Source organism: Vulpes lagopus, chromosome 10, assembly GCF_018345385.1.
Source record: "Vulpes lagopus strain Blue_001 chromosome 10, ASM1834538v1, whole genome shotgun sequence".
Classification (NCBI taxonomy): domain Eukaryota; kingdom Metazoa; phylum Chordata; class Mammalia; order Carnivora; family Canidae; genus Vulpes; species Vulpes lagopus.
Genome location: NC_054833.1, coordinates 81447231 through 81464068, shown reverse-complemented (window position 1 = coordinate 81464068; position 16838 = coordinate 81447231). Strand labels below are relative to the sequence as shown.

Here is a 16838-nt window from a genome sequence, read left to right as displayed (position 1 = left end):
TCATCGCTGTTAGGAGCTGTCTGACATGGTAGCGAGCTCCTGTCACTGGAGACATTCGAGGGGAGGTTGGACACTTGAAAGCAGGGGAGGCGGTTGTTATTGGGAGACAGTGCATGGACCCCACCGGATGATCCAGAAGCCTCCTTCCTGCCCTCGTGTTCTTGGAGTCGAGGTTATCAGCGCCATCCCAACCTGCCGCCCCCCCTGGCCTGGGTGGCCCACTCAGGGGCCAGGACAGGAGTACTCATCAGACCAGTCGGAGCAATGCTGAACGCGGTCACGGCAGAGGATCCTCGGGATGCAGCCGCAGTACGGGAAGACGGTGGAGGGGCAGCGCCACCACCCCGGGCCACAGGCTGGGCACACAGTCACTGTGGGTGCAAGAGGCAGCAGAAGAGCAGCTGCTGTGTCCTGGAGAACCCTGGCTCTGAAGTCTGCCCTAGCTCCCTACCATCCCCACCCCGTCCGACGCGGGTTGACTGCATTCCCTATTTCCCTGCGGCAGAGAGCATCTGGACTCCCCAGATCATCGCCTGAGCAAGTCTCCCACTCTGTCTGAGCCTCAGTTTCCTCATCCAATCAAGGTTGTTATTAAGATAAGCAAAGGGGGGCAGCCCCAGTGGCTCAGCGGTTTAGCGCCGCCTTCAGCCCAGGGCTTGATCCTGGGGTTCCGGGATGGAGTCCCACGTCGGTCTCCCTGCATGGAGGCTGCTTCTCCCTCTGCCTGTCTCTTACTCTCTCTTTCTCTCTCTCTCTCTCTCTCTCTCTCTCTGTCTCTAATAAATAAATAAAATCTAAAAAAAATAAATAAGTAAAAATAAAAAAGATAAGCAAAGGGCCAGGCATGTGGTCAGCATTGGGAGGTTAATGGGAGCATATTTTCTCCCCTAGCCTGTCCTCCCTCCCTCACCCTGACTCAGCCACCCTAGCCGACTTGTGACAGACTCCCTGGTACCCTGGGCCTTCGGGGTGCTTCCCTGCAGGCTCAGCTTCTGCCTGTTGAAACCTGTCCACTCTCTAAGGCCTGCTCGAATACTGCCTCTTCTAAGAAGTTCCCCTTGGTTCCTTTTTTTTTTTTTAGATTGATTCTGGAGAGGTGTGATTGATTGATTGATTTATGACAGACACACAGAGAGAGAGAGAGAGAGAGAGAGAGAGAGAGAGAGGCAGAGACACAGGCAGAGGGAGAAGCAGGCTCCATGCAGGAAGCCTGACGTGGGACTCGATCCCAGGTTTCCAGGATCACACCCTGGGCCGAAGGCGTTGCTAAATTGCTGAGCCACCCGGGCTGCCCCCCCTTTGATTCTTACTTGCATCTCTCCCCCAAACCGTTTCTAGGTCCCCAGCACTTGCTTTTGGCATCAGCATGATGTTAGTCCCAGGGGGTAGGACACATGTGTGACTCCTGACTATCCTCCAGCAGACTCTGGTGCCAGGCACAGCCCCTACCAATACTCAGCACTTGTTTGTTGATTGAACAACAGGGAAGAAATTGAAAGGAAAGTCCAGGGCAGTGAAAGAGTTCCAGACATGGTCAGGAGACCTGGGTTTGCACCCAGGTCACTTCTTCTCTTAAGTCCCTTCTCTGCTCTGGCCTCAGTTTACCTACATCTAAATTTGAGGCCAGTGATTCCCACCCTGCTCTCCTCTCAGGGTGGTTGGGAGGTGCAGAGGAGAGGAGGGAAACTCAGGCCAAAATCCCAGTTAGGCTTCGTATGTACTCTTTGTCTGACCCCCCCAGGGCCTGGTTTCCTCATTTGTCCCCACCACAGAATAACCATCCAAAAGGAGACTTTCGGAGTGGTGGTGAGCACTCCATCCCCGGAGGCATTCAAACAGGGGTGGAAAAGTTCTTCATGGTATACGAGAAGGGGAGGCAGGAGAACCTCTGAGATTCTCCAGTCAGCTTTTGCCCTTTGCCTGGGCTGTGCCCAGACCCCTACCTGGGCTCAGTTCATCCGAGCAGTCCCCACAGTTGTTGGTCCCATCACACTTTTGGTCTGAGTAGATCCAGGAAGACGGGTCTCCACAGCGGGCCACGAGGAAGCGGGGAAGGCTCTGGGGCATGTCCCCTACGGCAGGACAGACGAAGCTGGAGGAAGTCCACACCTGGCCTCCAACGTCTATCTGGAGGAGGAGTGTCCTGGCCACCCTGGCAGTTGCCAAACTCGGGCTCCCAGGGAGAAGGGCACAGGAGACGCTTTCCCAGGGAAGAGGTCAAGCCAAGGCAGAGGAGTATTCTTTCCCTGTCTACCCGACAAGACGGCCAGAGAGCGGCATCTTCCCTGTTCACTCCCGGCTCAGCCCTGGTGCATGCCCACCTCCCAGCCTCCAGAAGCCTCCTTTATCACACCTCTCCAGAAGCCTCCACCAAGTCTTGCACTTGGGTGCCAGAACACAGCGGGTGTGGGTTCACATACTTGGTGAGGGGGAGTCAGAGAACCCTTCTTGAAAGTGGGTTCCATGTTAGTGGGCAGTGGTGTGAAGGGGCTACCAAAATTAGTACGAACCCAAGCCACGTCACAAGAGGCCTCTGGCAGGAAACAGCCTTTGTTCCTTGGATGAGCCAGGGCCGGCCAAGAGTGTCATGGATGCTTCTGGAGCCTGACCAAGGAGAGGGACAGAGGAACCTGTATGTGTCCTGGGCTGTGCTGGTGGAGTGGAGAAAACTAGCCATGAGGGCGGGTAGGAGTATGGAGTATGAGGTAGGAGTATGGCGTGTGGCCCTGGGAAGAGGATACTCGTGGCGAGCAAGAAAGCCATCTTCAAGTCCTTGCATTGCCACCATCATGGGAGGTAGATTAAAATGGGGTTCAGATGAGAGAAGAGAGTTGGAAGCAATCAAGGACACTACAGGGGGACAGCTCTAAACTCAGCCCAAGGGAGACATTCCTGTGGAAACCATGTGATGAGGGATGGGAGCAGCTGCCTCAGGCTGTAGGGAGCCCCTGTCCCAGGAGTATGCAAGCAGAGGCTAGGTGGCCTGGGTTTGTTAGGAGAGGCTTTGGGCATGAGCTGTGACTTGGACTAGATGACCTCTAACATTTCTTCTAGTCTAGAGGGTCCATGATGCAGTGACGCTTCCCCCATCTGCTCCCTCATCCCACCCGCTCCAACTCAGCAGACTCTCTCCCTCCTACATGGAAAGTGCCAAGTCCATGTGGTCACGGCTCTTCTCTCCTGGGCGCTGTCAGGTCTCTAAGGTCTGGGACCAGGTCTTCCCACTCATTCATTCATTTGTTTGTTCCATCATTCATTCAGGAAATCATCCCAGATACTCCTCTGCTGAGCAGAGGGGCCCCCAATCAACTAGACCAGGCCTGCCCTAGAGGGGTTCACAGTCTGATGGGGGTGGTAAATGTGCCAATGTGAGTAGGCTTGGGACACAGGGAAGCAGAGGGGCTACGGGAGCCCAGAGGAGGGAACTTCACCTACTTTGGGAGCCAGGGAAGGCTTCCTGGTGGAGGTAACACTTGAGTGGAGATGCACAGAGGGAAGGCATTCCTAGCATGGACACACAGGTGTGCATGTACCTGGGCCGGAGGGAGCACGTGTGGTCCTCCCTGAGGGACCATGTAAGCAAAGGCCTGGGGACGTGAAGGTGCCTGGTATGTGCGGGGACCTGAGAGCGTTGTTGTCGCTGGAGGTGGGGCAACCCCGAACCGTGTGGCTGAACGGTGGGGGCCCACGCGGGGCAGGGCAGGACTGAGCGGGCACTCACGGCACATGGCCTCATCCTCATCCTCGCTGTGAGCACAGCTGCGGACACCATCACAGACCCCGCTGGCTGGGATGCAGCTCCTCTGGTCGTGGCACAGGAAGCCTGTCCTGTTTGTTGGCGTCACACAGGCCTGGGCCCCTGAGTTGGCAGGGAAGACCCCAGAAGGTCAGGGGTGGTGCTCCCAAGCATGTCAGCGCCAGTTCCCACAACAAAGCCCTGCTCTGAGCTGGCGGAGGGACAGGGGCAGCCAGGAGGGTACTGGGCCAAGTGGGGACAGAGACGAGGTCCAAGCCCCCGATCTACTATTTGCCAGCTGTGTGACCTTGGGCAGATGACTTGACCTCTCTGAGCCTCCGGTTCCTTGTCTGTAAGTGGGGACCGGAGCACACACCCCATAGGACTGCTGGGGAGATGGCATAAAGCTTTTGTGTCAATAACCCTAGAACACAGAACGTGCAGAGTAATGCATGGCTCCCTCCTTGACTGAGAGCTTATTGACTGTCACAGAAGCTCCTGAGGGCAGGGCTCTGGTCACTGAAGCGGGTTTAATGGTGGAGCTCCTGGGGCCAGGCCAGGTGGTCAGAAGCAATCTGTTGAGGCCGGTTGGGAACCATGATGCCACAATCCCTTACCTCTGGGCACAACCTTACAGGCTGCAGAGCATGTTGACATTTGGATTCTGTCCTTTCTCTGAATAGCTCCGTGAGGTGCCATCATTAGCCCCACTTCACAGATGAGAAATCAAGGTTCAGGAAGGTGCAAGGCCCAGTCACACGGCTAACGGCCCGGGCCCGCTGACCCCGCCCTTTCCTGAGGCTGGGGCTGGACCCCCAGTGTCCAGAAATGTGGGTGGCTGAGTCCTCCCTTCCATCCCACTGGGAGGACGCACACCCCGGGGCTGCTCCATAGACTGAAAGGAGAGAAACTGGCAGACAAGGGGCACAGGTCACCCTGGCCCCACAGGCTGCGCATGTGACTATCCAGGTGCATGCAAGCTGGACAACGGGAGCAGGTCTGTGCTCGTGTGATTGGGCACACACGCACCACGTCTCACCTCCTGGAGCGGTCTTGGCTGGTGCAGGGGCTGAGTCTCAGAGACATTCGTATGTCGCATATGCACACACACGGACACACGCCCCGACACACACATACACAGACACACCCGCTTGTGTACACGTGAGCACATGAGTGAACTCCTCACGTGTCTGCTTCTCCTCAGTCTCATGTTCTTACACAGGGGTGTAGAGTCCTGCGGATTTTATCCCCCACTGCTGCCTTGTTCCCTTATACACCCCTCCCGCCTGGCTACAGAGTCATCGCTCAGAAATGACACCCCACCCCCGGCTTGAGCCCCATCCCGTGGATCTCTGGATGGTGACCCCTCCTCAGGACGGTGACCCCTGCCCCACCCACTGCCCCTGCCCCAGGTGCCCACTGGCCTCCTGCCATCTCTCCTTCTCTTCATGTGTCCTCCCACCCTTGGGACTCTGCACATACTGTTCCCTATGCCCAGGATGCTTTTCCTGCCATGCCCTCCACTAACCAATTCCCACTTGTTCTTCATGGCCCAGCTCCCTTTCATTTCTCCAGGCGCCCACCTGACTCCCAGACTGGGTCAGAGCCTCTCTGTTCCGGACTCGCAGAGCCCCCATGAACCCTGCTTCATGTCCATTAATCTCCCAACTGCTAGCTCCGTGAGGCAGGGACTGTGTTGAGCTTCACCACGGAAGCCAGTGCTGCAGGAATGTCTCAGACACATCCCTGTCCTCTGAGGTGGAGGCAGACACACAGACAGATGGCACCACCCAGGGGCTTGGGGGCTGTGGGGGCCAAGGCACGTGGCCCAGCCTAGGGCTCAGGGAAGAGTTCTGAGGAAGGTGACGTGAGGAGCCAGGTCCTCTCAGTAACCCTTATTACAGATGTGCAAATGGCAGCTCAGAGTCCTCTGTGTGTGTGCATGTGTGTGTGTGTGTGTGTGCACATGCCACGTCTGTGCACACACCCCAGGAACTGTTCCACAGTCTCATCATGGAGAAGCCAGTAACGTTAGGGTTCCTTATCACTCTGTGGCCCCCAGCCCCTCCTGGCAAGTCCAGCCCACCCTCTCTGGACCACGCTGACCTGGTGTGCGTGGTGGACGTCCAAGGATGGTAACCAGGGCGATCAGGGCTGCGAGAGTCACCAGCAGGAGCAGCAAGAAGGCAGAGAGGCAGGCACCCCGGCGCGAGCAGCAGAGGGGGCCGTGGCCTAGTGTGGGGTGGGAAACCAGTGGCAGATCCCCCTTGCCTGCCCCTCCAGGGGCGCCTCCCCACCTGTGGGGTTGGGGGAAGGAAGGGCTCCCAGGAGGAGGAGGCTCCTGAGCCTGCCAGTGGACCCACCTCCACCAAGCACCCATCCCTCACCCGGGCCAGTGCCTGGTGAGCAACAATGGGGCTGGGGGCCCGGGTGTCTGCTCCATGGCCCTTGCCAGGCTGTCCTCCCTCAAGGACTTCTCTGGAGGCCAGGAGAAATGGACACCTGCTTAGTGAGCTGCTGCCTGGAGAAAAACTAAAGCCGACCTTTTGTGGTGATGACTTTTATTTTTCAAAACCAACCTTCATTTTATAGAGGAGAAGAGAAGGTCCAGATCACCTGGTGCGGAGCTGGGACGCGGGCCCATGCCAAAACCTAGGCCCTTTGCATGATGCCAACTGACTGTGCATTCTGGAGCCGGCCAGGATGCTGGTTGGATTCCCAGCTGGCTGGGCCACATGGAGAAGTCACCTGACTCCTCTATGCCTCTTTCCTCATGTGGAAAAGGGGGATCATGATACCTACCTTGGGGTTGTTGAGAGAGTTAGGCTAAGCTAGTTGACCGAGGAGAGCAGTGCTTGGCACACTGTCAGGGCGCCAAAGGCTTTAGCTACCATGAGTGCTTACTGAGCACCTGCTCTGTGCCAGGCTGTATCCCAAGCACCCTGGAAATAACAATGAGCGGAGACCTCCTGCTCCTTCAAATTTCCTTGGGCCTTTCATTTTTGCCTGCTTGTGGAAATAATGAAAGGAAGCTTTATTAAGGACCTGGAGGCATCCTGCTGTGTAGGGCACAGGACAACAGCCACAGCGCTGGTCCTTACCCCCTGAAAGCTTGCTGTGGCACTTAGAGGACAAGGCGTGGGTGGGGCCAAGGGAGAGGGTGGGCACCACGGCTGCCCTGCCCTGTGGGCCACGGTGTCTCAGAGAAAGGGCAGCACAGGTCTCTGGCGTCTGTGTGTTTCCAGGGTCCCCCCACTGCCGAAGGGGCAGGGCACACTATGGGTGTTTTGTGACTACTCTGCCGCAGAGATCCAGGTGACACTTCCCTCCAATCCGCTCACATCCCAGGGCTGCCTGCTTCGCCTGCCCGCAGACCCGCACCGGCCGGAGCCCTGGGCTCTACCTTCCAAGGCCGGTGCGGGAGGCCGCAGGGGGAGGCCCGCCAGGGGCAGCATGTAGGGCCGGAGGCCTGGCCGAGGGCCTGGGGGGGCCTGTGAGGGGGCCTGGCCGGAGCCAACGGGGGCGCAGATGGGGCAGGGGCGGGGGCGGCAGGGCCCAAGAGCCCGCAGTGCGCAGTGCTGGCCAGGGCTCCCTGGTCGTGGTCACCCGCAAACACGGGCGACTCCCGTCGCCAGGGAGGCAGGTGGAGTGGGGCAGCCAAGAGCTGCTGCTCAAATATCTGAGCCGCGCGGCTGCGGGCGGGGGTGTCATAGGAGACGCTCAGAGGCCCTGGACACATGGGGGCAGGGCCCTTTGCCCCACACCCAGGCCCCGCAGGAGTCCAACCAGAAGTTAACTAGCACCTGTGGGGAGCAACCAGGGCACCCCAACTTGAATTTGAACCCCATCCCCCAGTCCCACCTCCCTGCAGTGTGGGGTGCCAATTTGGCCAAGCTCCCCAAACACCCTTGGTCTCAGCTGCCTCATCTGTTATCACTCCCAAACAGGACCCCTTCTCGGAGCTGTCCTGGGGATTCAAAGAGGCCGTCCACTGCCAGGCATATCTCAGGGTGGGGGTGGGGGGTGTTGATCCAGGGGCTTTCTACTCCTGGTTCTGTTTCCTCATTGACAAAATGTGGCCAAGACCGGGCATGTAGTAGATGCTCAATAAATGTGTGCTCCTTTCTTTAGTGCATAAAGGGGACGCAATCTGTCCTGGTTGTCACGTCATAGGTGCTAACTGTGTGATCCCGCCCGCCTCGTCCATCAGAGGTACAGCCAATGGCCCAGGCCACCCCCTGAGTCAGGGACTTGGCTCCAGGTCTCTTTACCGTGTGTGGTGCGGGGTAGGCGATGGGCCGTCCAAACAGCGCTCAACAATTGCGTGGAGAGAAAGAATGACCATCTTAAGCAGGTGACTATCAGCATGTCTGCGACAGGAAGCTGGGAATGGATGGCTTCAGGGTGGGGGCAGACATCTGAGGGACACCGGGGGCCCTAGGGAAGCAGCGGCCCAGCCTCCAGGGAGCCCCACCTGGGGGTTTGGTCCTTTACCTTCCCCCCCGGGGAGGACTTCGGTTCCAGCAGCATGGTCACCTCCATCTCCCTGTGCAAGATCACAGAACGAGGGCTTCTGTGGGCTGTGGGCTGGCCTCAGGGAGCCACACGGCAGGGGGTCCGCGGGAGGGTGGAGGAGAGCCTGGTGTGGACCCAAGGACCCCACGCCCGCCAGGGCTGAGTGCCTCAACCCCTCGGCGCCCGCTCTACGACTCCCACCTCTGGCTGGACCGGGCCCTCCGCCTGCAATGCCCTTCTCTCCACTGTGCACTCAGCAAACGTTCATCCTTCACACCCGCTCGGGCTCATCCCTGCAGGGACTTTGCTTGGTGCCCCCTCCCCATAATGCTGACCCTCCCTCCTCGGCCTCCCGTCCACCTGGCTCCCACTGCTCCGTCCCCTCCCGGCACTTGCCACCTGGACAGTGCGCTGGTTCACCTGCTGGGTCTCCCCCTGCGCCTGAGAGACCTGGGCCACCTCAGCGCCTCGTCTCTTTACTGGAGCCCACTCTTGACCCCAGGATTGGCCCCCCAGGTCAGGAGCCGTGTTAGAGCAGCTCTTACCTGGGGGAAGATTTTGTTCATATGTCTGGCCTTCAGCGCCCAGCTCCAGCCTCCTGGCGCCGGGACCTCCTGGGCAGAGAACTGGGTGCAGCTTCCTGCCCGGTCTCCAGGGCACCCTGGCCCGGGCACACCCTCCCTGTGGGCGATCCCTCCCAGGCTTCTGCTCGGCCCTTCTCCACTCTGCCCTCTGATGGAAGGCGCCTGCTCCTCGGTTGGGATCCTCAACAAAGAGCCTGAGGTTCAGAGAGGGAGAAGCTGCCCCTGAGTCACACAGCAGGGGGAGAAGCGGGGTTAGACCTGCTCTTTCCTCCATATCAAGGATGAGACTGCTGCATGAAGATCCAGGCAGAAATACCCAGAATTAATGTTCTAGTGGCTGAAATACAGGAATCCCTTTCTTTTCGTTCTTCTATTCAATTTAATAGGTAATCCATGTGGAGGGACTATGCATTTTCCACTAAAATTATAAAGCAAAATAATTTTAAATTATTTTCTTTTAAAAAGGGGCCATGTACCTTTTCATCTTTCAGGAGACGGTGCCCGTGATGGAGGAGGGGCAGGGGGTCCCTCACCTGAATAACCCCTGCTGCCCATGCCGCAGGTGGCAGCTTCATCCCTGCTGCTGAGGAGACCAAGGCCCTGGGAGTTTAAGGGACTGGCAGGAGGACCAAGGGAGGAGAGGCATCCGCCTCAGAACTGAGCGTGGGGCCTCCGGGGAAGGCCCCTATACAGCCCACCTCTGAGGCCCAGGGTTTGTCTACCTGGGACTGGCTTCCCTTTTGCATTAGGATAAACACTAGTGCATGGGGGGGCCGGGAGGGAGGGGATGGATGGACGCAGGGCAGCCCTCTGGAGGCCACCCAAGGGAACAGTTTCTCCACCCCCTCCCCCCCCCCTCACCCCCCCCCCCCTCCAATTCTCTCGTCCATAAAACAAAAGGATTAGACTGAATGAAGGCAGCATCTTAGGTTGGGGACTCCTATAGTCAGACCATAAGACCAGATTGGAAGGCAAGTAGGTTTGATTGGGAGTGATCCCTGGAAATGCCAGCTGGGGAGGGAGGGAGGTGACACCGGGAAGGGAAGGACCCAGTCACAGGCATGTGATCAAGCACGTTCCCACTCTGCACAAATGGAACTTTCTCCTGCCAAGGAATTTGAGAAGCCAAGGGAGGAGACGCCCGTCAGAGTTACCCCACCTGAAGGTGGGGGCACTGGGGCATTTGTTTGCCAGTTCTTGCTAGTCATCAGCTGAGGGAGGATTTTAACTGCTGGCACCTCTGGCCTGCCGTAGGCAAAGCGCTGCCGTGGGGGCAATTGCAAGCCAGGCTGATGTGTCCTGAGGTAGAACAGGTTGAGGGGTGTGGACAGGACACCCCACAGTATCTGTCAAGATGCTAACTAGAGGGCAGCCCAAGTGGCTCAGCGGTTTAGCGCCACCTTCAGCCCAGGGTGTGATTCTGGAGACCCGGGATCGAGTCCCACGTCGGGCTCCCTGCATGGAGCCTGCATCTCCCTCTGCCTGTGTCTCTGCCTCTCTCTCTCTCTGTGTCTCTCATGAATAAATAAAATCTTAAAAAAAAGACGCGAGCTAGATTTTGTCTTGTGCACCAACAGCAATTGGGTAGAGGATGTCTGGTACGTGGGATTCCGACAGATTCTGAGGTCAGGCCTCGGGGCTCTGTGATTGACTGGAGATGTCCACCCTGCATTCCCTTGGGCAACTGTGCTGAGCTCCTTTGGCCGTGGCGAGGGACTGCTTAAGCTGAGCCTGGGTCAACCTCCAGTGAGAGCAGGAATTCTGGTACTGATAGTCCACAGGGTCCCCGGCCACGAGCTGTGACCTCCAGGCTAACCTCTCTGAGCTTCAGCTTTCTCATCTGCCCCTCTAAACTTTTCCAGTCATTCCTGTAGAAAGGCAGTGCCCCAATCAAAGGACCTCTCAGTCAGAATTCCCCACTCGACGCCCCACACCATGCCAGCTCCCCTCCACCTACTTGCTCTAACCTCTCCCTTCTTCCCCTCCTTCCTCCCCTGGAAACAAAAGTCCCTAAAACTTGTCATAGAAAAGTAGGAAGAAATAGGTAACAAAGAATCATGTATCTACCCTCCAGAGTTAACAAATGTTAAGATTTAGTCATTTTTGCTTTAGAGTTTTTTTTTTTTTTTTTCTATTAAGTTTAGCAAAATCAAAGGTGTCTTTTCTCCGTAGAGAGAGGCAGAGTCAGGATACAGGTCTGGCTGGCTGAAAAGTTCACACTCTACCTGTAGCTACACCCTCACTTCTCTAGAGTGTGTTCCTAAGGCCAGCAGCACCTGCATCATCTGGGAGCTGGTTAGAACGAGGGTCTCACTCCAGCCCTGCCGAACCAGAACCTGCGTCTTAACAAGATCCTCAGGAGAGGGATCCCTGGGTGGTGCAGCGGTTTGGCGCCTGCCTTTGGCCCAGGGCGCGATCCTGGAGACCCGGGATCGAATTCCAGCGGTTTGGCACCTGCCTTTGGCCCAGGGCGCGATCCTGGAGACCCGGGATCGAATCCCATGTGGGGCTCCCGGTGCATGGAGCCTGCTTCTCCCTCTGCGGGTGTCTCTGCCTCTCTCTCTCTCTCTCTGTGTGTGACTATCATAAAAATAAAAAAAAAAAAAAAAAAAAGATCTTTAGGAGATTCAAATGGAACGCCTTGCCCAACCCCATGCTACTGTGCTGCCCTTTCCTATGTGTCGGTCTGATGGATTTCCTCCTTGGCATGTTGCTTTTTCATACTTGCCCTTCATTTTTCTATGGGAGGTTTGTCTTTTTCTTCTTGGTTTGTGCATTTCTTTATGCTGGGTTTGAATACTTTGTTACATATTTCTCCAGGCTGTAGTTTGCCACTTGCTTACAGGGGCTTCTGCTGGCTCCCTCTGCCTTTCTAAATCCATCTTTTGTGCCCAGAACCAGGTAAAAATCTCAATTCACGAAGCCTTCTTTGACTCTCCCTCCTCCTCTTGATTTACCTTTCCCTATATACCTTACTGTCCAGGGCTCTGTCTTAGCCTGGCTGTGGCTAGGAGAGACCCTCTGGACCTGGGTCTTCATCCCAGCTCTGCCAAATTAATACTAATCTAAGGTGGCAGGTCACAGCCCCTTGAAATCTATGTCCTCATCTGGAGAATGAAGACAAGAACACATGCCTCAGTGCGCCATGGTTAGAATGAAGTAAGTGCATGTGTGGGAAAATGTTCTCCCTCGGGGGCACAGTATTGTTTCTGGAGGCCTTGGTTTGTTGACGATGATAGAGTGCTGCTAAGGCTGCTTCTTAGTCCAGGGCCCAACCTGGGTTGGAGAATGCTAACGGGTACCACCATTAGATGGACCCAGGGACCTGAGAGGTTTCCTTCCAGACCTGCCTAGAGGGGAGACCTGCCCCTGCCTTAGCATTTATCACTCCTCCCCTAGGCCTCCCATAAGTTGGGGAGCTCTGGCTGGCACCTCTCCTCTCTCAGACTGTCTATTCAACTCTAGAGTGGAAATGGGGGGCCCCAGCCTGCTTTCCTAAAGGAATGTCGCAATCACCCATTTAAGGGGATGGTGAGACTGCTTTAAAGGGCTTGGTGTAGGGCAGAGACAAGCACCATGATGACACGTCTCAGCAGACACTTTCACAAGATAGCATTATAATATTGTTTAATGCAGATGATCCACATTTTATTGAAGTTTACATACTTATGCATTATGAATCAACAGATGTGGGGTTCCAGCAATGACTGCATGATGGTATATCTTGAGGTAACATTATCAAGGTTTTCAAATCTAATCATTCGCTGATTTCTTTCTACTCAAACCTTTGATTATTGCTGTCCCAATGTTGCAGAACAATTCAAGTATAAAAAGCACACAGGAAACAGTAAAAAAAAAAAAAAACAAAAAAAACAAAAAACAAACAAAAAACAAAACCAAAACCAAAAACAAAAAAATCCAACCGAAATAATTTAGAATTGAACAAGCAAACAAAAATATTTCGCTCCTAAAATGACAAAGTAAAACTGTGAACTAACTGGAATTCAAATAAAAACTAAAAAAAGGACAAAAGTTAGACAACCTCTAAACCAGGGGTTTAGTGAACTTGGATGGGAAAACATTTTTTTGTTTTTCACTAACTTCTAATTGAAATATAGCATTTCCTTCAACTATGAATGTAGGCCACAATCCACAGTCTATGAGTAGTACCTGCAACTTTGTCACCAATAGAAACCACAGAGATTCAGGTATCATATTACAGGTGTTGCAGGTATTTTGAAATAGTAACTTGAAATCACTTTGAAATACAGAGGTTCTAGAACTACCACTAGACCTTATGTGTTAATAAAGAAGTACATATATATATACACAACCACAAAAATTTTAAAATATCTTAATAACTATATTTTAACATAATTGGTTTCCTTTGCAGTCCTTCATATTTAGTGTTATGCATCTGAAAACATGGTTCTGAGGAGTCCACAGGCTTCACCAGATCGCCAAAAAGGTCTATGGTGTGAAAGAGGTTATGAGCACCTGCTCTCAGCAAGTCAGGTCATCAACATCACAGGAAGAGAACACTTATTCGTGAAGTATACGGAGCTGACTTCAACAATCACAAATTTCAGAAAAGGCATATAAACTGTGCTTCTCAACCTAATTATTGCAAGGAGTCGGAAAATCCAGATTATACAAGCTAGCTTCTCATAGGAGTTTGTTTTCCACTATTTGACTAATATCTCTATTATTGTACATACATCCACCCCCAGACACTAGTCTAGAACAAGTAGTTAAGGAAAGAAGGATTTAAAAGGTACCTCAGATATTAATGATACTCAAATGTAAACATGACAATTTAGCAACTGGACCCCTGGTGGGAGGGGCTCAGGAGCACTGACTGGGTAGAGGCTGGGTCAGCAAACCTAGAACTTCAGGATGGTAGTAAGTTGACCTAGCACTGTAGTTCAAAAATTTAGCCCAATAGAAGTCTGGTAAGAAGCTTGGGCTCCACAGAACAGCCTTCCCAGTCTGCTCGGAAACACTTAGATTGTGGCCAGGACCCAGAGACCAGTCTTAAGGTTTATTGTCCAAACAATAATTTGAGGGAGACAGATTTATAGATAAGGGCTCAAAAATATATGTGAAGTAAAATGAAATAGGATTTTTGAGCATTAAAAAAAAAGAACTCTGGGAAGGGAATGGAATTTCTCATTTCAGTGTAGCTAGATAAGTATATAATTTAATAGATCCCAGAGGTTACTACAGAACTGATATCTTTGGCTTCTAAACTTGCCCCTCTGGTCTATGCTCCACATTGTTGTTAAGTGGATGGTTCTAAAACACCGTAACTCTCTTGCTTTAAATCTTCCAATGGCTTTCTACCATGCACAGGATCAAGTCATAAGTTTTGAAGGTTCTTTGTTATCTTGCCTGCCCAGCCACATCTATTGCTATGCTTTTGCATGCTCTATGTCAACCTGCCAACCGATTTGCGGTCTCCACCCTCAAGCGGTTAGGTCTTTGAGCACACTGCTCCCACAGCCTGGAGTACTTTGTTAGACTTTCCCTCCCCCACCAGGTTTAAGTTTAGATACTACTTCCTCTCATAGGTCTTTCTATGTCCTCCCATAGTACTCTATGCTCACCTGGTCACAGGCCTTATCACATTAATAGTCTGTCTCCTTCCCCAGACTTTTGAGCAACCAGTCTTGTTTGTTGCTGAAGTCCTATCACCCAGAATAGTGCATGACACTCAGGCTCTCAAGTGGTTGCTGGGAGAGTTAAACTGTGAATCTGGAACAGGATACCTGCACAAAATCACTGCCATGGTGTGGTGGTGTGGGGACTCACATGAGACTGTTCTATAGTTTGCTCCAAAAGTAAGGGGGGCTGGGCAACTTTATCAGAAAAGGTCTAGAAATCTCGAGATCATTAATTCCCAGTATGTGTCCTAAGATACTTAAGAGCCCATAAAAAACAGCTATTTTGTATATTTCAAAAATCATAATGGAAATGGCACATATATCTAAGATAAAGCCACACCAATAACAAACGACGAAGTTGTTTGCTTTTGGCTGGACTATCAGCTCACAGTAAAAATAATGGGTTTCACATGATGATCAACAGCTCAAGTTGGCTGATAATGCATCATAGAAATTTCTGGGATCCCTGGGTGGCGCAGCAGTTTGGCGCCTGCCTTTGGCTCAGGGCGCGATCCTGGAGACCCGGGATCGAATCCCACGTCAGGCTCCCGGTGCATGGAGCCTGCTTCTCCCTCTGCCTGTGTCTCTGCCTCTCTCTCTGTATGACTATCATAAATTAAAAAAAAAAAAATTAGAAATTTCTGAGACAAGGTTGATAGGCCAGATAACCTGGTAATTCCTGGCTTACTGAAAAAAATGTCTCATAAAATAAAGTTTTGTGAAAAGACTGGGAATTTTGGGCCTAGAATCATTCATTAAGGTGGTTACTACTGTCTCTGCAACTGGCTGAATTACTATGTTTCTTAGACCAGGGACCTGATCCAAGGACATTCTTAGAAGTCTGGGAGGTTTGAACCAGAAAATCAAGGGTCTTGACAATACACCTAGACCAAGATAAGATTCTCAAGAAGATGCTGTGTAGTAGGAAAGCAGGTGCTGCCTGTCTCACGGGAACAAGTGAAGATGGGCCCATCCACGAAGGGCTAAACTTTAAAAGAAGGGACTGGTTTTTATGCTTCTGTTGGAATTTTAAGTCAAACATTTTTATGCTTGTGCATTTTTAGGAGGATGGTGAGTTTTTTCTTTTGTTTAAAACTTTTTGAAAATGTCAGTATGGCTTAATCATGCTAAACTAAAAAAGGCACAACATGAATATTTGAGTACCTACTAAATAACAAAAATGGGTATTTCACATATATGGAGTTGTGTCATAAATAAGAGGGGAAAATTTGTCTAAACTTGAATCAGAACTTTCAAGAGGAATGAGAAAAGTCTCAGGGGTAACTCGTTCGAGAAGAGAAACAAAACCAAGGAAAGGCGGGAGAATATAGGACAAATTATCCAATTGCTCCTTATCTAAGTTTTACTTTGTACGGTTTTAGAAGGAAGACCTGCCCTAACAGAGGGCTCTCAGGCTCCTCTCTAGTGTAGCACTTTATCGATTTCCCCCTCAGTTTGCTTCGCTGGATGCATTACTATTAAGCCTGTGCCTGATTAAGGGACATAAGTATGTACCATGAGTGGGAAAATAAGACATTTTTTTCTTTTTTAGGTGACTTCAATCTATGCCTCATTATTTTTCAACTGTTTTCTCACGAGAAATAAGAGACAATAACCACTTGATGACTGCCCAGTAATTCTTCCCCTCTTCCCCATCACACATTTTCAAACACTTTATCTTCCCAATCTAGACAAGCTCTTTAAAAAATCCAACCTATCATTTTGTGACCAAAGTGTTAGTTGATCAGTTAGCTGTATTTCTTTCTGACTCAGAGAAAGCTGATGACCTGGCTGTCTGTCAGGTAAGTGTGTCTCACTCTGTGGTCAGACAGCATTACTGCACGTGCCAGCAATGGCCTGGGAGTAAGGGAAGGGCTGGTCTGCAAAGTTCTTTAACATTTCATGATATAAATACACTGAATCATGTTAAGATTGTGGCATACTGGGCCACCTAATGTTATTCTTACTTTTAAATCTGCATTACTGTAGGTTAAAGGAATGATAATGACAAGTCTTTGCCAAGTGAAATCTATACTTAATTCTGTATCACAGGAGTCTAATTCTTACTGTCAACATGAAAATTGTTTTCTGAAAATATCTTTAACTTATACATGATATGCTTCCTAACAGAGAAAAATGGTTCTTTGGAAAGATTCATCCAACAAAAACTCTGTAGCCTATACAAAATAACATAAAATGCACTTCTTAGAGGGTCATCTTTTCTTCAATTTGTTTTCTGATCATCCTATTACACAGCAATAGAACATTCCATAATTCTTTTCTGGCTGGGTAGGGGTGAAATGAAAGGTCTGGAAAATCAGGAGTATATTAACTCAAATT

The 16838-nt window shown here is 52.0% G+C and overlaps 1 protein-coding gene across 3 annotated transcripts; it reads right to left on the bottom strand.

Annotated features, from left to right (window-relative positions):
* Positions 1–222: 222 nt before the first annotated feature.
* LDLRAD1 (low density lipoprotein receptor class A domain containing 1) lies at positions 223–8849 on the bottom strand. 3 transcript variants are annotated; one of them, XM_041772800.1, is made up of 6 exons: positions 8797–8849; positions 8231–8282; positions 5843–5968; positions 3722–3859; positions 1944–2072; positions 223–371 (listed from the first exon to the last, which is right to left on the bottom strand). In XM_041772800.1, exons 1-6 carry the CDS (start codon positions 8815–8817, stop codon positions 223–225), a joined length of 615 nt encoding a protein of 204 aa, XP_041628734.1. In that variant the 5' UTR covers positions 8818–8849. The 3 variants fall into 3 exon arrangements, with proteins under 3 accessions (XP_041628734.1, XP_041628736.1, XP_041628737.1); XM_041772802.1 differs by lacking the exon at positions 5843–5968 and having other exon boundaries at positions 8797–8817; XM_041772803.1 differs by lacking the exons at positions 3722–3859; positions 5843–5968 and having other exon boundaries at positions 8797–8817.
* Between the last annotated feature and the right edge of the window lie 7989 nt (positions 8850–16838).

Bases quoted from the DNA above. Each gene is read 5' to 3' on its own strand.
- LDLRAD1 (XM_041772800.1), bottom strand. From the start codon at position 8,817: ATGAACAAAATCTTCCCCCAG. The intron at 8,283-8,796 runs GTAAGAGCTGCT...GATCTTGCACAG, and splicing joins TGAACAAAATCTTCCCCCAG to GGAGATGGAGGTGACCATGC. The intron at 5,969-8,230 runs GTAAAGGACCAA...ACCCCACACTAG, and splicing joins AGTCCTCCCCGGGGGGGAAG to GCCACGGCCCCCTCTGCTGC.